The 20,820-nt window shown below is 38.0% G+C and overlaps 1 protein-coding gene across 3 annotated transcripts; it reads right to left on the reverse strand.

Annotated features, from left to right (window-relative positions):
- Positions 1–1,516: 1,516 nt before the first annotated feature.
- On the reverse strand, positions 1,517–20,596 carry plekha3 (pleckstrin homology domain containing, family A (phosphoinositide binding specific) member 3). 3 transcript variants are annotated; one of them, XR_005615316.1, is made up of 11 exons: positions 20,218–20,596; positions 17,299–17,415; positions 17,057–17,206; positions 15,852–15,973; positions 15,433–15,537; positions 14,315–14,358; positions 9,461–9,555; positions 8,681–9,089; positions 4,129–4,230; positions 3,366–3,442; positions 1,517–2,354 (listed from the first exon to the last, which is right to left on the reverse strand). XR_005615316.1 is itself a non-coding variant. In XM_031726639.2 (8 exons), the coding sequence occupies exons 1-8, from the start codon at positions 20,255–20,257 to the stop codon at positions 8,980–8,982; spliced, it is 783 nt and encodes a 260-aa protein (XP_031582499.1). In that variant the 5' UTR covers positions 20,258–20,596; the 3' UTR covers positions 8,155–8,979. The 3 variants fall into 3 exon arrangements, 2 of the variants coding, with proteins under 2 accessions (XP_031582519.1, XP_031582499.1); XM_031726639.2 differs by lacking the exons at positions 1,517–2,354; positions 3,366–3,442; positions 4,129–4,230 and having other exon boundaries at positions 8,155–9,089; XM_031726659.2 differs by lacking the exons at positions 8,681–9,089; positions 9,461–9,555; positions 14,315–14,358; ... (3 more) ...; positions 17,299–17,415; positions 20,218–20,596.
- Between the last annotated feature and the right edge of the window lie 224 nt (positions 20,597–20,820).

Here is a 20,820-nt window from a genome sequence, read left to right on the forward strand (position 1 = left end):
AACATCTGACAGATTGCTAAGAGCCGATCTTATCTTGGTCTTTTTAGCCATTTAAGCAATGCAGTATCCATCAGTCAACCTGTTTTGGTCCAAAGTAAAAAAAAAAAAAAAAAAAAAAAAAAAACTTTACATGATAATATCCACTGTAAAAAAACAAACAAACAAATAAATATTCAAGATAGATGTAGAATAAAATAATCAAATATGCTAAAAGCTCTCTGTCTCACTCTCACCCACAAAACACCATACATGTTACAAAACCTTTGATAACCACACCAACCCAAATAATGTATTTATATTTATATATATATATATATAGAGAGAGAGAGATAGCTAGATATACTATAGAGTAGTGGTAGGACTACATACCTTTAGAGCCAGACTCGCAAGTTCGAGTCCCAGTATATCCAGTAAGGGACAGAAACAAGGCATTGGTAGGCAAGAGATGAAAATAGAGTGCTCTATATGGGATGAGGGACATATGTTGTCTATAGGCACGACAAAAACAACTGTTAGCTTCATTAGTGTTCCAACAGTCTTCTGACATTTGTAAGAAGGGACTACTCTCACGACTGGACAAGGTACAACACACGTCCTGGGAGCCAGGACGACAGGTTGGGGGGGGGGAGATATCATCACCCCCACCTGAGATTGTTATGAGATGTTATTTATCAAGACTGCTACTAGATATAGGCTACTATATATAGATACATCCAACATAAAAATCAGAACAAAGGATAAAACTGATGCCGATGAAAGAAATGTTGTAAGAACGTGTTGTGGTTTATGTAGAAACTTTAGACCAGAAGGCGACACAGTGAGAAAATATCACTGGAGCCAGGAATATCATTAATGCTCAATGTGTCGATATCTTTAATAAAAATCTATACAGCATTCCAGGAGATGACACAAATTCTTCAGGGGTTGCTTCAGAGCAAGTCCAGCATTAAAATCTTTCAGATACAGAGGCACTCGCTTTGGTGAAATCTTGTGAATCCAGCTGAAAGTAGCAGAATTCTTCATGCAGGTCATCAGAATTCAGATTTACAGCTTCATCACAAACACTTTCATCTCAAGACAACAATCTGTTACGAGCTGGTACTTTCTGAACCCTGGTGTTTGAAAAGGCCTCCCACCTACAACTGATAAAAAGTAACTCCTTTTTTACATTGCACAGGACCCTGTTGAGCAACCTTCCCTGAGATGTGAACTTCAGGACAGAAACAAAGAAATACTGTTTCATCGCCCTTTTGACTGATACTTTACTCAAGGACACAGACTTCCCAAAATGACATTTAACTAAACCTGTAATATAAAAAAAAATACAAATGTGATGATTGAACAGTCCTTATGTGTCTCTTGTTTATAAGCACCTCCTACTAGATGAGCTTTCCACGCAGCATTCAAACAAAACTGTCCTTTACCATTGCCTGCATGTGACATGCAGGGGAGGTCCACTCTCCCAGACAGGATTGTTGCATTATTGTTTACAATGACAAAACATTAATTCAATGCCTTATATTCACATTTCTTTATTGGGTTTTTCACATGCTTAAGGGCTATATACAACACTGCAGGGCACTTTATTATCAGGGCAGCTGTGTACTGCTGTAATGACTCCAGTGTGTGTGAGGAAAGTACATACAGTAATAGCACCGGCATGGTTGTGCAGTAAGTGTTTGCAGCTGTGTGTAGGATACAGGTGCATATATCATAGGAACTGTGTACAGAGGTGGAGGTATATATTGACCCTGAGGTTTGAGAGGAGGAATATAGTCAGGCTGAAGATGTGGTGGCTGCCGCTGCCATGGAAATGGTACAGAGGGAGGGCCTATTACTGTTCCTCCTCTTCTTAAGGTTCCCCTTCTCTCTGGTCGGCGGATGGTGTAGGTGGTGTCATTCTTGTGTTTTTGGAGTAGCACCTGGAGGTGAAGGGTGGAGGTGACTTGACGAGGGCGGGGCAGGAGATTGAGAGGAGTGAGGTGAGGAGTTTTGAAGGCGGGCAAAGAATAAGACTTGATTAGCTGAGGTCTTTTGAGCATCTCCTTTATCTTTTCCTTATCCTCTGGAGTCTCGGATGTCTCCGCTTGCCTGTCAACATCCTGCCCTCCAGAATCAGGCTCAGCAGTGTCTTCACATACAGGCCTCACTGGTGTCTCTTCTACGATGTTCCCAGTAAAGCAGCTGCTGCTGGAACTGGACTCTGCTTCTGAGTCGGAGTTAACCTCTGATCCAAAGTCTTCATCAGATGAGCTGGACTCACTCTTGCCCCCCCACCGAGACCTGAAGTGTGCCTTGTGGTTGTAGCAGTCAGGGCAGCGAGATAAACTCTGGAGTTCTGGGCTCAATTTGGACTAGAATCAGCAGGAGATAAGGACATGCATGCAGGTCAGGCTCAGAGAGTCACAAAATCCCCCTACAGCACTGAAACAATGCTGGCAATTCCCCAGATTTACACAAATATTGTAGAAAAGAAAAAACATTTAACCCATAAACCTGGACTTATAGCCTCAGTATTAGCATTTTGGCTGCTGCCATGTTTGTTAGGATTCAGAAGTGACCAGATTTTGACCAGCTGGAAACATCCAGGAGTTAAAAATGAAGCCGAATTTGGCACTAAAAGTGAGTCAGTTCCAACAGATATTAAAAGGCCCACCTTTTCTGGATTGATAAACATTGATAAAGTCTGCTTACCTGTATTACTGAACTTGAGCTCTTATGCATTTGTGGCATTCATGGATTAAATTATTTGACAGATAATATGCCTTGTAAGAGCATGGAAAAGTCACTGATGAAATGAGCTTAGGCTTCATAGATACAGATGCAAAAATCAGATGGAAAATTCCTATTATGGTTAAGCCCCACCCCTTCATTTTCTGACCTGTTGTTTACAGGAGCAGCCAATCAGAGGACACTGACTTAAGGGAAAGTTACCAGAAATCTAGACAGTAATACTGACGGTTTCAGACAAAGAGTGAACTGAGTAAAGTAACTAAAGTAAAGTAAAATTTTATTTATATAACACCTTTCAAGATAAAAATCACAAAATGCTTCACAGAAGCAGAAACGAACATACAACCTCAAACAAACAAAATCAACCAAAAGCAAGTTTGAATAGATAAGTTTTTAACTGCTTTTTAAAAGAAATGACTGAGTCTACAGATCTCAAACTCAAAGGAAGCGAGCTCCAGAGTCTGGGAGCCACTGATACAAACGCTCTGTCAGGGCTGCACCAAGCCTTTGTCTGACAGATGCAGAATATTTTGAGCTGTGAGTCACACAAACTCTACTCGGATACAATCTAAGAATTTAAAAACCAACAGATCTCTTTCAAGGGGCAATTTTTCATATCATTTAAATAATACCTTTGATTGTTTTTGACGATGTGCTTGATGGTCCTCAGTGTTTTGCTCAGAATCTGAGTGACGTCCTCCAGACTCGTCTAGAAATCAGATGAAGAAAACGTGAAGGAAATAAGGTGCACAACTACACGCATAACAAAAAAGAAAGACAGGTGGTTATTTGGGTGTGGGGGAGGGGGTTTGACAGTTTTTTTTGTTTTTTTTTTATAAAACTACAGTTTGTTGATTCATGTAGAATTCTAGATTCTACATGAATCTACAAACTCATCACCACCTGTGGGCTCTCATTACACATTTACTGAAAACACCCCTCTTCCTTTAACACACTAGGAAGAAGTAGAACGGTTACATTTTCTTATCCTGTCAATAAAAATTACTACCAACCCATTAATAATAATAATGATGATGATGATCCCTATTAAAAATCTGAACCCAGCTGGAAAGCAAACCAGAGAAATTACACTTATTTACTTGTGTTTGAGCAAAATGTTACAAATCACATTTACTTGACTGAATCTGGGTTTAAGTACTTTAAGATTAACCCGAATTCACATTCGCTATATGAGGACAAGTTCATTTTGGTACAAAATGAACAAAATATCTCCTCACTCACTTTTCAGCAGTACAGACTGAGCAGATTAATTGGTGAGAAAAACAGTCCTAGCCATTTTCAGATGTTAACCCTGCTTAATGTGTGGCATAGTAAAGTTTGTACTTGCTACTTGTTAAGATTACAAGCAATTCATTTATCACAAAGTACACTCACCCATGCTTCCCCGTTCTCTCCCTCAGGTCCGGGATACTTCTGCTTCACACACCTGCGTGTGTTTGTGCAAATGAGCGTCAGGTGAGTGCGTCTTGATATATGCTGTTTGAGGAAGAGACACACTGAGCTCATCGCTGTCAGAAAATAAATAAAATAAAGAGCCGACTTCCAACCACAGATCGACACACATGTATATGCACGCACACACGCCTTCTGTAAACACACAACAGGATCATCGTCCAGGCCCCTCCACAACCTCCCACCAGCTGAATAAACACAAAGCTCCTATTAAAAGTCTTAAACTGCAGTTGATTTATGGGCAGGTAGTATATGCGTGTGTGTTAAAGGTCTATTTAAACCCTTAAATATGAAAGGAAAAAAAAACACCTTCAGTTTCAAACATTTCTTTATTCAGACAATGAAAATCTGATCTGATACAACCACTTACGTCACTCTGCAGAGACAGTTAAGGCATGAAAATCTCTGCTGGTTTAGCCACAACAAACAGAAAATAATCCGCAAGAAGAAGAAAAAAAGAGATTTGGGAATAAATCAGGAGTGTAATATTTAAGCTTCTCTCTCTCACACATCAGAGCTGCTTGTTGACTGAAGTGTTCAAGGACAGAACATTTATTTATTTTATTTTGGGGTTTTTTTTTTTTTGGGGGTGACTTTCTTCCAAAGAATCCTGCACACATGAATCTACAGCCAGGAGATAATTAGGTTGCTTAGCATGGAAATGTGGAACGGGTGGCTTACACGTAACACAGTCAGCCTCCCCGTACCTTCAAAGATGACTCATTAAGATACCGGCGAGATCTTAATATCTGGTTGCAAAACAACAGCAAGAAAAGCATCTTTATATTTGTTTTAAAATTCATATATCTAAAGTTTGTAATATTCCTCCTTCATAGCTAAGAAACTATATTCTGATTAGTTCTCTCCCCTGCATTCATCAGCTCATTGTTTATGCATGGTCTACGGCTTCTCTAGGCTCAGGGGCATGGATGCTCAGACCTCCTGTTCTTAAAGAAATTCCTAAACCAGCTGAGAGACACAATCTCTCCTGAGTGTGCTGGATCTGCCCCTGGAAGTCCGAACTACCTTGGCTGGCTCTTTCAATTCAGAGAAGCAGTGTCAACTGTATTCTGACGGTCACTAACAACTAAAGCTCACGACCAAAGGTGAAGGTAAATCTAGAATTTTTTTTTTTTTTTTTTTTTTTTTAAATTCACTGTATTAATAAGGATCCTGAAAGTGATTTGATTACAAAAAATCCAGTTTTTGATCAATTTAATCTATTATCTGTGTTTTTGGACAGGAAAATGGATCATATATGGGGCCCAAATATGTCCCGAACCAGCCGGTGGACCACGTCAGTAGTAGGAGAAACAAAAGCTCATTAAGTGGTGTCGTTGTGCTATCCAGTCTGAAAATTTGGCAAAATGTAGACTTTATTTTATATGGCCCCACGTAACGATTAAATACAGATCTACCAGTTTTCTGCAGATGAGAGTAACATCACAGGTCAGTAACAGGACATGAAGCTAACATCCAAAGTTTAAACTGTGTGCAGCTCTGATTATACACAGGAAATGCACCTCTGGGTGTTCATCACAGAGAATGAACAGACAATAATACACAGAAGAAAAGTTTCAAGGAAGTTTTCATATATTTAAGGCTGCAGCTTTCAAAGTTACACAGCCATCACTGTTTCCAACACGCAGTACCATTGTCACTATAATCCACTTATTTAGTTCTCAAATATTTTTTAAAAAAAGACTCTGGAGTGCAAAAATCACCACATCAAAGAAAAATGCATGTTAAGGGAAAGTACTGTAAAGTTACCAGTAAAACTGTCTGTTTCAAAACACCCACAGAATTCACAAAGCTCAGAATACAACAGACATGGTCCATCTAAATTCCACTGGCACGAGTGACGTTAAGGTAAACAAAACGTACTACGGCATCAAATGTTTGGGGGTTTTTCAGTTCAGTATTCTGCCCGGAAAGTTGGTGAGCATCACTATGTTTACTTTGTTTTCACATGACTACTTTTTCTGTGTGTTTGAAAAACAACACAAGCGTGGCGTGGCGTGGCGTGGCACGACACGCGCAGACTTCAAAGGTGATGTGTGAAGATTTGGGCCAGCCTTCCTCGTCTCTCACACAGCAAACACAATTCTAAATGTCTTCCTCCACTCAATGTGTCACTTTGACCTTTAGAGTCTGAGCTGCAGAAAATTATATATCTTTTGTTTTGTTACATTTTTCTGGTGGTGAACACTGTTTATCCTGCCTTGGATACGTTCTGCAGGCAGTTTTTCAAATGGCAAAAACACTTTTTTTTCCTCCTTGCAGCTCCTCAGAAAGAAATTTACAAAGACAGCAATTTGCAAACAATACATCATCACCTGACATGTTAAGCTTTACATATTTTTAGGTTTGATAAAGTTTTGGGAATCAACATGTGAAAATCAAAAACCGTAAACGTTTGATTACCAGTGTGGCTGCAGTTTCTAGATGACTCCTGCTACGTCTCCTTGCAGTCGCTCCTCTGCGACACCGCTTGATCGCCTCTCGTGTGTCTGAACAGTTATACTTCTCACTGATTTTATACTTTCAGGAAGTGAACGCAGTCATAGGGAGGCAAATCCGGTTAGTGAGACAGGTGGTGAGCGAAGCCTTAATGTCTGTGGCCGAAAATCCCCACAGTTCAGATTGTTGCGTTTGAATGTTCTTCCTCAGACACCTCAGGATGTTACAGCAGAACTCTGTATCCACAGCCTTGTGCTGGGGAACGAATCCATGATGCACAACAAGATAAATGTTGAAAAAAATGCAGAGCATTCTTCTAAGTTTCCTCAATCTGATGTGCTGCCTCTGGACTTGGAAACTTTGGACTTTGACTACAAACTGCTTGGTCATAGCTAAAGATTCAGCTCTCATCACCAACGATGATCATGCACGAAATCTGGATCAGTTTAAAGTAAAAGTTGATGTTGTTCTTTGCACAAATTTGAGGTCCATGGTGAAGTCGCACAGTGAAAGTGGCCAGAACGGAGGAAAGAAAAAGACATGCTAAAAATTACCTTAAAGAGGAGATCAGATCACAGTAAGGTTCAGATAAGGTTTTTGATTTTTACCCTTCAGTTTCCAGAACCTTCTGGAGTTTTCTGTGAAGCTGAAGATGACAAAAACAAAAGAGAAACGATGTTGCCGGTGTTGGAAACGTAGGACTGTAAAACAGAGTATAAGCCAGTTTATACACAACACTTTGGTTCTCTCATTTGAAATGGCTGGATAACAAGTGTGACTGATTGGGATGTGGCATCTGTGGTGACTCTCATTCACAAAAGGCAAAGTTTTTATCCGCCACCATTTGGTGGTTTTGAAGAGAATTTTGATGAACAAGTGATGAATGTGACCGAGAAACAGAGGACAAATAACTGAAAAGTTGTAAGTCTACGAGTGCAAATGATGATTCTCCTTTCTGACTTTAGTATATTACAAAATGACCTTCACGGCTTCACAAAGACTATACAGCACAAAGAGTCGCCCTCTGCTGGCAATCGAAAGGAATGCAGCTTGAAGGCACTTCCGCCTCCATTAAATCCCAAAACTGAATCCATCTTCTAAAACATCTCCTAATCTGACACAGTGACCATCATAACACACAGAAATATCATATGATCTGAGCTAGCATTAATGCTTCAGTCATGTCAGTGACAGATTGCTAAAAAGCTCAGTTTTCATATTCACCCTAAAATGAGTGGTGTCAGGGTCACATCTTCAAGGAAATAATTAAGAAATTCGGAGATTTGCTCACATTCCCAGCTAGATTGTCTGCAATTTAGTATTTCTGTTCACTTGTCTTAGGAGTTCAGGTGAAACTCTGCTCAAAACGAGGACAAGCTGCAAAGAGCGTAACACGGTCCAGGCTGAACATGACTGCCTGGAAAAAGGTGGCAGCTTTAATGCGGGTGATTATGTTTTGGCAAACATCTGAAGACACAAGCAGACTCGTTAAAGCATGGACGGAGAGCGATGGAGAACTTTTTTTTTTTTTTCTTTTTTGCCTTTGCTTTCGGCAATGAGCTCAGCTGGAGGCCTGGAGGAAGAACACAGAAGACAGGAGGAAAGAAATAATTTGGGGCTCTTTAGGAAAAGCCAGAAAAATAGATGCTTTTGCGTCACAGTTGCTGGGTTTCAGCATCCTGTCTAAGTGCCACTGAACAAAACTTTTGGCTCTGCGATCAGTTTTTGGATACACAAACAAACCTCAGAACACAACAAACTTTCAGTACATTCTGGTTAAAGCAGCCCTGGCATCTAATTGTTCCAGAAACCAGGAATTCAAAGTTCATCGTGTCCACACTGCGTCACGGAGCTGCGTGATACAATCATCTGGTTCCAGCTGAGGAAATTCGCTGGTTCGACTGGGGATACTTAATTTTCCTTGAATCCAGGATGTGGACTTCAAGTACAACTACATGACTACAAAAGTATCCATGGTTAAATCTGAAAGGTTAACAGTGTGGAGTCCTCTCACCTCATCAGGTTAAAGCTTCATATAATTCATACTCTCGATGTCTTGAACTTCAGCTTGGGACTGAACTGCTGTCAGTCTAGTGTATACTGTGCAACTGAAAGACTTCAAGAAATGAACGCTAACGACTCCAAAGTGCTTGTGTTTGGCAATTAGCTGAGAAAAAGCTCGTGAAGGACGTTCCTACAGCGAAAATGTTCATCCTTGGTGTAATGGTGTCAGTATCTCAGCAAATAATGATCTGGTGGCGTTTGTGACATCTTCCAGAGTTTCTCAGGGTTTGGATGGGCATCTTGGGGTCTTCAGATGGAAAGGTCAGTGTCTGTGTCAGTGGGCGTGGTCTTTGGGCTCACGCTGCCTGCCCTCTCCTCGGGAATGGAGGACGAGTCACCGTTGAGAGTGGGCAGCAAACCTGGAAAACAAAACAAAAATATTAACAGGTGGCTCAATTTCATTCAGGATTCTCAAAGTCGAGTTACACTGCGGAAAGTGCAGAAAGCTACAAAGAACGTAATCAAACCACTCAGTGAAACAGCCTTTGGTAAACTCAACCAAGGGTCACACAGACTTTAACTCTCAATACTGAATACAAAACATGTTTTCAGCTCCTACTGTAAGAGTGGTAAGAATTCATATTGAATGTAACTATACCTGCTTATACTAATTATCTTATATAATATCACTTAAAAACTTAATATGTTTAAGTCTCTCTCTCTACTATTTTCTCTTTATTTAGTTCTGTTGTGTCACTTATGCAGACTATAAAAAGATGTTATGTCTTACGTTCAGTATCGTAAACAGAGCTGTCAGAGTTTGTACGGTTTCTCCGCTGAGCTGACCTCTGACCTCCACTCACGTACTCCTTCAGTACACCTGACCTGAGGAGGAGGAATAAAAAAGATTGAGAGAAACTGAAAACTTTCTCACCTCAGTGAGAGTTATTTAACAAGTGTGTCTTACAGCTGTAACTTAATGGGGAGGTTTTGTGAACAGTAAAACCCCCAAAAAATAAAAAAATCATCCACAAATATTCGCCCCTATTAGTCAGAAGGAGAACTAAACTACCAAGAAGTAAAAGGAAGAGAGGTTTGGACATCTCTCCTCAGACTGCTGCCCACAGGACCCTGACCCAGATAAGCAGCAGAAAATGCCCTCAAATAACAACAACGGAGAATCTCAGCTGATAGGATTTAGCAACACAGCGTCAAGCAAATTCTTCTCCAAACTTGAAATATTTTCAAATATTGTGTGTTTGTCTGACTACCCTGTCTGACTTCCGGATACTGTGGTCCCCGCCAACCTTGACACAAACATGGTTCAGGCGGTTAGCCGCCGCATACAGCATTTGCCTCAGTATTGTTTAATTTCAATCATGGCATCTAGTGTCTGCTTTATTTCCAAATCTAAGAAATGGAAATTTATACAAAATCTTCTCTTTTTTCCAAATCATTATATGTTTTGAAATTATTGAGCTACAGTGCTGATGCAGCACAGCCTGTCACACATCTGCACTGCAGTCAAATGAGCCTTTGTGTGGCAAATGTTTATGTCTACATTGGAAATAAGGCAGACACTAGGTGCCATGGCAATTAGAATTGTGGAAAGGCAGCTTATTAGGTGCTTTTCCATAATACTAAGACTGCCTTATTTCAACAATTACCAATCACATTTGATATAACAAGCAAAAGTGACATCAGACTGGACAGTCCTGTCCAGTTAGAGATCAAACTGCAATCAGAATCGTGCTAAATTATATAAATAAACATTTATAATGCTAAAGAAGTCCTGAACATGTGAGAAGAAATCATACATATTTATACGAAGCTTCCAACTGTTTCCAGCTTAATTATGAGTTGTTGAAACAATAACAAAATCTGTAAAAAATAAATGAACTGTCTAGACTGTCAACTGCTCCTTTACAGAAAGCAAGTTTAATAAACTTTGAGTTAGTTATCAGCTGATCAGAGATAGTTCATTTGTTATTAGTTATTATTGTTGTTTTTCCTTCTTCTTCTTCTTATTATTAATAAATATTATCATTACTACATTCAGGGTTTGTTGAAGAAAAGCAGCCAGTGAGTGAGTTAGGTGACCTGGGATTTACGCAGTCCAACTACAACAGAAAACCCAGAGTTGCCTCCAGTTTTCCATTAAACCTGCTTCTGGAGCAAAGCCCCGCTTCCATCTGAGACGATGCAGGAGCGTTTGCTCATCACGCAATCAGACTCCAAAACACAAGAACATAAACAAGTTGTCGTTACTCATTAAATAAATGCAATATATAATCTTCATAATACTGTACAATTTCCACTCAAACCACCGGGCTGCTTCATAGCCACTCACCGTTGTAAACATTATTACTGCACTCATATTAATCTGTCAGTCTTGTGACTCGGCACTATCACACTGGACTTTACACGTTGTGCTGTAAATATTTAGTTTCATCCTGATGTCTCATGTGTTCATTCGCACATCAAACCTCACAGAAAACTTTTTTTTTCACAATCATGAGTTTAAATGTTATCACTTGCTTTGCTTTTTGTCCTCTTTACAGAGAATGACATCCTCTGAAAGTTAAATGAACAAAAATGAAAGGACCTTTAAATCCTCACAGTCATTTTCATTCAGCAGATTTGAGATACAGAAAACCTAAAGAACTAGTTTCTGAGAAACTGGTGAAGAGCCATTAAATTTGATTTGTAAAGGTCAACAACAACAAAAATTAAAATATTCACTGTTTATTTTTTGCATGGTGTGTGAACAGCTTAGCCAAAAAAATCCAACACATACTGTAAGTACAGAAGGAGTAGAAACAGTAACAACTGTTACAAACGTCTGTCATAAAGCAGAGTGGCGTATGAACACTTAACCTTGAAGTAACCAAGTGAGGTATTACAACTTTTCACAGGTGTGACAGGGGTAATGGGTAGTTAGGTGGGTCATTTATATATTGTTTTAACACTGAGGACACATTTTTGGTGTAATTTTCCATGTGTAAAGTGATGTTTCGCATTGAAGTGGCGCTCACGAGAATAGAGTAGCAGACACTTGAGACCCAAACTCATGAGGAAAACAGCTAAACTGACATTTTGTGAGGTTGACACTTTTATGCCCAAAACATATTACTGATAAAGAATAACTGAAAACATTAGAAAGTTTAGAATATTCTCATGGGAAAAGTAAATAGTATAGGCATCATTAACACACATAAAGCTGTAAGGGAAAAGTAAAAAAGTTTCCTGTACAAAATCTAATGGAGTCATAAATGAACCCACTCAGTCATTTCAGTGGCTAAAATAGCATAGTCGCTTGAGGGGCTAACAGATTTTACTTGCTTTAATAATACCTGCTGTCTATGCTAGCCATTAATGTCAGCAGATTTTAAATCACTAAAGTGAACAAATGAAGTTGAGTCCGATAAATATCCTAACATCTATTTCATTCTTATGTGACAGTTTCAGGATGAATCTTCCATACTGACCCTCTGGGGATGCAGCAGTCATCAGCAATTGAAAAAGAACTTAATTTATAATTTTAACATCTCCCAGTAACAGATGTATGTAACACCATAACTTTAAAAAGTGTCCTGCCATGCATCTCAGACTGTCCAACCACTGGAATGAGACATTAATTTTTACTGAATCCATCAAGAAAACATGATATTTAAAAAAATAAAATAAATGGCAATCATGCAACACACAAAACAAGTCACTTTGTTGAATGAGATCTCAGGTAGATGGTGACTCTGCTCTCAGAAGGTGAAGTGTGTCAAAGCACTGCACACGGACAATAAAATGCCAGTATGTGACAATAATAATCAGTGTGTGATGTCTCCACCCTCCAGTACACTGTGAGCTCTCTTCAGTACGTACCTGCTGTGGTAAAGTCTACACTGAGTTGTGCCAGTTCAGACTGACATATTTAAAATACTACATTTCTGCCTCCTGGAGGCCAAAATCAGCATTCCAGCAAACTGGATTTTTTTCCCTTTCTAATTTGGAGAACAGATCAATGAGGGTCAGATTGAAAGCGCAATATTTTTAAAAAGGAATTAAACATCTGTCTATGTAATATGACTTTAATAAGTAATATTAAATCCTAATGCAATAGCAATCTCTGGTGTTATATTTTATTTCATCAAGTTCCTTTCTGTAATATCTGAACAATATTGTTTTGTAGGATTTTGTAGGATTGCCAGTTTGCAAAAAACAATGTTTTATCAGACTTTATATGTTGTTTTGTTTCCATTTATTTTCCTCATAGTTTCAGAAAAACTGGCATACCACTTGTTTGCGAGCCAAGAAGTTGATGTGCTTTATCATTTTGCTTTGTTAAAAAATTATATTACTATTCTAGTCGAATTGGGACTGTACAGTTAAGTACCAGGTGACAGCAAGTCAATAGGGTGTTACCTGTCAATGGCCAGCAGCAGTCTGTATTCAGTCTGAACAGTGCTGTAAAGTGATACAGATCACTTTATGCCTGTTATTGGATGGTAAATACTGTTTAATGTTTAACTTTTAAGTGACAGCACAAAGATTGAGGGAGGGAGAGAAAGGAGAGAGTGGAAGAAGAGAGTAAAAGGTGTCGTGGACATGTAGTCAAAGTCAACAAAAAATATGAAGCCAGTGTGGCTTGCTATGCCCACATTCACTGATAATGATTTCACATAACTAGCAGTGTGTTATACTGAAATCAAATATGGATCCCCAACCTGCTCTTAGAATAACAAAAGATTTGATTGTTATGTTATTTTCTACTTGGATACCATGTATTTGTGTATGAATAGCAACGCACAGAAGGAGAATGGAGAGAGAGAGAGAGAGGATAGAGAGATTGTACAGGAGCAGGAAGAACCAGGTAAGCAAATTGGTAGATAGTGAAGTTAGGTGGGGACACAATTACTTTGCCACTATAAATCTATTCTCCATTCTTGGAATTGGGGTACATGATGCTCTGTGCTGAGTCTGCCCAATAAAGGGAGGGTTTGTACGAATTCAAAAACTTTCATGTAAAAGTCTGCTTCCTGTCCAGGGTGATTTTTCACTGTCTGTATTGAATAATCTTACTTTAATTAGTAACACTGAAACAATGTTGTGCATGTTTGTATCTACTTTATTGTTCTTTAACTTCCTTCTGAAAATTCTAGTTTGAAAATTCTGATTGAGTCTTTGCCTTGGACTAAAGGGTCCACCCTAAAACCAGTTTATTATATTTAAATCTGTGAATATGCATTCTGAATTATTCTTAAGACACTAATGTAGGTCATCCAACTAATTGAGAATTGATTTTAAAGGCAAGTTGTAACACAATGCTGTAACTGCAGTTACAGCATTGTGGCTCAGCTTCCAATCATAATGGAGGCTGACAATCATAATGTCATGCATACAACATTATGATTGGAGGCTGAGCCTGCATAAAAGTATGAACCTAGAATCACCCCTGGTGCATTCCAGGTTTTTTTTTCTTCTTTTCATGTAAAGATCTTTGAGCAACATGTTTGTAATAAATATGCTTTATAAACAAACTTGAGTATAGTCTACAAGAAACTTTAAATGTGACTTTGAATTAATTTAAGTCACCTCTTTTTTGTTACAACTTTAAGTTCATGATGGTTTGTGTACGTGTTTCACTCACCTGTCAAAGCTGTATGTTCCAGGGTGACTGATTGACCGCTTCATCTGTACAGAAAGAGAGACATTCGCTCATTTAGATTTTTTTTTAAGTTCAATTAAAACCTGATAACAATTTCAAGACCTTCACTTTTGTTTTTGTTCTAAATATCTCTGATCTCTCAGCTGTAAAATGAGAAAGCATTTAGACTTTAAGCCACTTTGCTAACTTTTTATTTCCATCTGGCACGTCTAAATAAAGAGCTGCCTCTTGAGCGTTATTGGAATTATTCTGTTGCAGATTAAGATTTTTTTTTATTAGTATTATTATTCATGCCTGTAGGTATTGGTATTACAACGCTCAAAGTACAGTGAAAAGAAGAACACAAAATAAGTAAAAGGAAATGAAAAGTCCCTGAGACTGAAAATGAAAATTGACTGAACAGTTTGATGATTTTTGTGCATTGTGTGAGGGTAACCTGAGTGACTGGTGCACCTTTCAAAATACAAAACAGAGTTATCACATTATAAAAAAAAAAGAATCGGTCTGCTTATAAATTAAACAAGTAAAAGATCAAAGTAACATTTTTATTGAATTCTATTCGAATTCTTTCTTACTGTAAAAATATAGTAAACTAATCAGTGAAGAAAACATTTTGCTCGAGGTCAAGTGTTTTCTTGACCTCTCCTGTCACATCTGCTTCAATGTTTTACCCTGAGTGAGTACAAAATAAAAATCTACAATAAAACAATTATGCCACACTGTTATTTGCCAAGTCTACAACTACAAAATATTTCTATATAATTACAGAATGGCCTAATCACCCTGGTTTTGTGCACCAGAGCACTCTGTACTGTTGAACATCACGGGCACATTGTGAAACTCGAACAAGCCGTAGGAATATAAATGAAAAAAATCGGTCGTGTCAACAAAGATACAAAATTTTATTTTATTTTACTGAGCATCTTTCTTCTGGAATATTATTACTCATGTTGTATTAAACATCTTTTATCTACTTTGTCTACTGTAACAGAATAATTAAACAACTTTTAGCTAAAGAAAATAGATATTATTGACCTTTTTTTTTTATTACTCTAAACCTAAATTACAGGTTTTTGATTAGCTAGAGAAGGTGAAATTACCCTTTCAGGAGGTCGGAGGTCAGGAGTCAAACTGTGGTTGGCCAGGGTCATACACTCCTCCAGAGTCCTGATGAAAGTGGCACATGTGGCACTGAGCAGCGACGCCTGAAGACACACAGACGAATAACCAATCATCTTTTTTCTACTCGCATACCTTCAAGCTTCAAACTGAGAAATAGTTTTTATCTAATTTTAGATGTAATCTTTCTGCCTGACAGGTCTTTTGTGTGTACTAAGGGTTCCTTTTTTTTCAAATGGTAAAATGCCTCCTTTTTAAATAATTTATTTCTGATATTCACAATAAAGCAGAATAATATCATTTAGGTACTGAATAAAGAAAAAAAAACTCTTATAATTTGAGTCTTACTTTGAAAAATTGTAAAGATAAGTTTGAGGTAAAAAGAACCCCCGTTTCTTACTTCAGAAGTCGGCGTGGTCTCTGAGTCAGCGCTGTACTGTGATTGGATAGTTTGGACCTGCTGGACGAGGAGGTCACAGTACAGGCGGAGTTCAGACATTTTTGTCTTCAGACAGTCTGGACCTGACAGACACAAATGTTGGGTTCAGTAAACTCTATCCACACTCTGTAATGCATATCATATGTTGATGCAACTGTCCTTCACTTTTCCACCTCATACTTTGATCCTGACTGAGTAAAATAGCAAAGCATTTTGTATAAAGTTAAAGGTCTTTAAAAGTTTGCAAAAACAATACAATTTGTTCTGTTTGTTTTGGGAATGTTGATTAAACAGTTATGAAAGGCTGGAGTTTTTATTATGTCTATATCACATTTTTATTGCCTAATTGTAAAAGCCACTGCTACTGCTACCAGTAGCAGTTTCCAAAGAGATCAAATTAATATTGAGCACAACTAAATTTAACTCATTGGTGCAGCCCTTCACAACAAAACCAGTTTCTTGGGAAAAATAATTGCCCACCCTGGTTTAAGGCAACATCAGACAAGACAATACACACAATACAAAACTTACTAATCTAGTTTGTAAGATAAAAAAATGACACCAGGACCAAGTAATATAAAAACAATCTCATTAGGATGCTGCATACTGCTGTCATCTGCAGTTGCTGTTTCTCCTTTTTCTAAACCTCCTCATTAACCAAACAAGTCATATACAGAGCTGCCAAGAGATAGCAGAAGTGAAATATTTAATCAAGCTGATTATAAAGTGCTGTTACTGTAAGTGTAACAAAAAGTGTAATAAAACTCCCACTTTATATATTGTCTCTCTGACCAAACACAATGACCGAGCGCGAGAGATAAGCCAAAGAATTACTGTCGTCTGAGTCTTTCAATCGCGTCGGCTCACCTGACCTCAGCTTGCAGTTTTTGTAAACACACAGATAAAAACTGCTGGTGTAGCAGCTGTTAAATATCTCTGAACTGCTAACCATTTCCTGTTAAGTTTCTCTATGCCACATCAGCTGTCCTGCGGCTGACGTGTGGTGAAGTACGCACAGAATAACAGTGAACTAGCAGACTGGGCTGCTTGTTCTTTTACTTTGTAATTCATTCTAAATTGTTGCTTACTGAAATGGTTTCCAGTTTTTGTTAGGTAATTTCCCACGGATCAATCCTGAGAAAAAAGAGCAGACATAGCAGACTTACCTTTGTGTTTGTTACTGTCCAGTGTCCCAGCTTTGGATGACCCCAAAGCCACAAGCCACCTCTGCCTCTCTGCAGCATTCACAGCTCGTACGTAGAAATGCTGTTCGCCGGGGATTATCAACTCTAGACGGGTCGTATCTGTTGGATGAACTGGGACATAAAATATGAGGACGTTAGTGTGATAGATATGTTTGCTTTTGTGGCACCATGAGAGTGAATGGGCGAGATATAGGGGAGCTAACCTTTAATGTCACATACAGACATCTTGATGGATCCTTTGCTTCCTTTGCCAACATCGTCCTCGCTGTCATAATAAGAGATCACTCCGTTCTCTAAGACAAACCAGCGAGGCTGCCATCCTGATGATAAAAAAAACTTACATGTTTAATACAAAAAAAATTAATACAAAACAACACTGACTTTATAATTCCATGAATTTTTAGGTTTTATATATTCTCAAAATTGCACCCCAATTTTGTTTATTTTAAAATGATATTTAGTTTCAATATAACAGTTTAACATTTGTTTTTAAAAAATGTTTTTAATTAAAAAACATGATGTAGCAAAAAAGTTGGTTATACAACAAAAACATGCAAAACAAAAAAAACCTAAACAAATTTTTTTTGAAAAGATTCTGGCACTAGATTGTGACACGGAGTAAAATGAATTTGGTTGCAGTTTTAAACAGGTAAAATGTGTCTTTCACCACCTGGAAATTACATGTAGAGCCTGGATAGTCAGAATTTTCAAGGCCAATATTGATATGTGGTGATCTAAAAATCTGCTATATATGCTGATATTTTTTTCCCCTTTTTAGACATTTGCCCTCTAGTGGGCAAACTATGCACCATCATCATCAATATTTCTCCCATCACTTCCTTACTTTTTAAACTTTCATTTCTTGACTGTTATCAGTGCTGATACGGATATAATGGCCAATAATTATCTGTTGTAAACATGGCGTTATGATGGCTCAAAAATTTAAAAAAGAACATAAAAAGACTGACCTTGATATTTGCATCTGCTATCAGCCATATTCTTATTTTAAACATTGTAATTTTGTAAGTGGTACATCCCTATTTGTTATTGCCCAGCAGGTTATTTTTTTTAATTTGACTGATCGACAACATGAGAAGATAGTGATCAACCTCATGAAAGCCACTTTCTGAATTTTCCAACTCTGCAAGAATAAACTCTATCTTATTGCCTTAACCCCATTGTTTAACATCCACAGATATTCAGTTTATCATTAAATATGACAAAGACATGGGCCCATACTTAGAGGTTGAATCAATGCATTTTGAAGCCAAAAATCTTGACCATTTCCTGCTTCGAGTGTCTGAACTCTAACTCTGACTATAACAGTTTTTGGCAAGGGATCATATAATGAAGTGAAAAGGGAAATTTAAGTGTCTTTAGAAATGTCCCTTCAGAGGAGATTGTTCTGATGACATTCAGTTTCCAGCTGAAAAAAGCAGATGACAGTGGGAGTGTTTGAGGTCACAAGCAGTGTATAGTTTGTCCTCCGCCACTATTATTAATAGACATGTTATGCTGGCATCATTAAGGTCAAACACCACTTCAGGTCCTGTTACCATGCAGCTGGTTTACATCAGAAGATACGTCCCTCAGTGGTTGTGTGTGGCTGTCAGTTCTCCTCTGAGCAACATTTAAGTTAATGCTATAAATACATTCACTCAAGTCCTGTATTTCAGTAGCTTATTTGCTACTTTAAACTCTGCTCTATTACATTTTAGAGTTTACAGTGATAAACATTTACTACATTTACAGTTCTTTTGCTCTAAACTGGGAGCTCCATATCTGACATTCTTGGTCTGATATATCCACAAATATTCCTTCTTAGGTTTAGACACACAAATGTATTTAATTTTCTTTACTCTGTGAAGACCCACTCCACCCCACCTTCTTTTCAGTCTATGTTTGTGTTTATTTTCATTCAGCAACACTGGCAACATCTGGGCTTTCTGTGCAAGTCCTCTACTAAAGCCCTTAGAGCTTAGTTGATGTGTAGTTCTCTTCCCTGAGAAACCTCCTTTGGATTTTGGTTTCTTGCACTAAACAAGATTCCATACACAATCTCTTTAGTCATCCATTCACTTGCACCACTGCCCATAACAGCTATACACAGCAATTAGCTTACCTACTTTGTCATTTGATTTGACATATATAATGCTTTTTATTGGAATTTGTATACATCTACCTTTCTGTCAAGCCAGCACAGCCCAGTTTGTGCAACCATGACAATAGGGAAAACTACTGGCTCCAGCAAATATCTAATCTACCAAAGCTGGGTTTCATATAATCTAACTGGAGGCCTTTGGATCTGAGGAAGGCTGAGATTCCTTAAAAGAACGTTGGTGCACTACAAAGAACTAAATGCACTTTCCAAGAACAAGGTGAATAATTTTAAGACAGCAGCATTCACCAAAATGACCTTGTTTTCTTTGATTTGCAAACACAAACACACACACACACACACACACACACACACACACACCACAACTACCACTATCACCAACAACAACTTTAGTTAAATAAAGATATTCAAAACACACTTGTAATTTGTGTGATGTGGATATTGTAAATTGCTGAATTATTGTGACTTTTGCCAGTAAACCTGGCATGCAGTGGAGATTGAATAACTCTGCTTCTAACTGTCTTTGAAGATCATAACAAACTGACTTTTAAATTCTTCAATGCTTTAATTTAATTAAGCGCTAAAGACCCATGAGTAGGTAAAACGGTGAACATAATAAATGCTAAAACTTAGAAAAATGTATTTACTGTTTCTCCACGTCTAATTACTTGGAATACTTTGATAGCTCAGCATTAACAATCTAGTGATGTCTTACATTTCACCATGTCGAAATGGTATTTCCTGACTTTTAATGCTTTAACTAAGTTTTTGCAGCAGTACCTTGGTATTGGCATGACGCTTATTAGCAACACAATTCTGACTAATCCAACATTACATTAATTTACAACCAAAAACAGCAGCCGCACAGTAACATGTACATTTTTAATTTAATATTAGCTTGTTAGCTAACCTGCTAATTTAGAAGCTTGTAACATATGTAAAATTGTCTGACATTATTCAATACTAACACGGCTAGTTCAAATCAGTTTATAGAAAGACTCACCTGTCATGTAGTTCGTCCATTTGTAAAGTATCCCCTCCATGTCTTCGCTTCACATCGGCTAAAGTCGCTAGCCTTTTCCGTAGCCAGGCTAGCTGCAGCCGAACACTAGCTATATGTAGCTAACGGTCGCAGTAACCCTTGGTTTTCTGTGTAGCGCCGCTGGTTGTGTAAAACATGAGTGAAGTGTTTGTGGTTTGTGACAGCTGAATGACAGCGTCAGCAGGTAAAAATAAAGCTGAGGTGTTGATTTGTTCTGAGCTGCTCGGAAACTCGACGGCTAACTTCTGGCCACTCAGCTGATGGAGAAAAATGTCAACAAACCACCAGCTTCTCTACGGAGTCCCGGAGCAGCCATTCCACATGAACGCAAAAATACGGAAAGGAATTTGCCTTGAATTTACGCAAATATATATTCAATTTTATGGTCGTTTCAGTTCAAATATATAATTTTTTCTTCTACATTTATTTAATATCTGTTTTTGTCGCTGATATTTTTATGAATATTTTATTTGGCAAAATATACTTATGTACGTTCCTTAATTAAAAATACAAGGTTTGCAAAAATTGAATTTGCTGAGGTAGAAATTGTGATTTTGTAATACA

This window comes from Oreochromis aureus, linkage group 13, assembly GCF_013358895.1.
Source record: "Oreochromis aureus strain Israel breed Guangdong linkage group 13, ZZ_aureus, whole genome shotgun sequence".
Taxonomy (NCBI): Eukaryota; Metazoa; Chordata; class Actinopteri; order Cichliformes; family Cichlidae; genus Oreochromis; species Oreochromis aureus.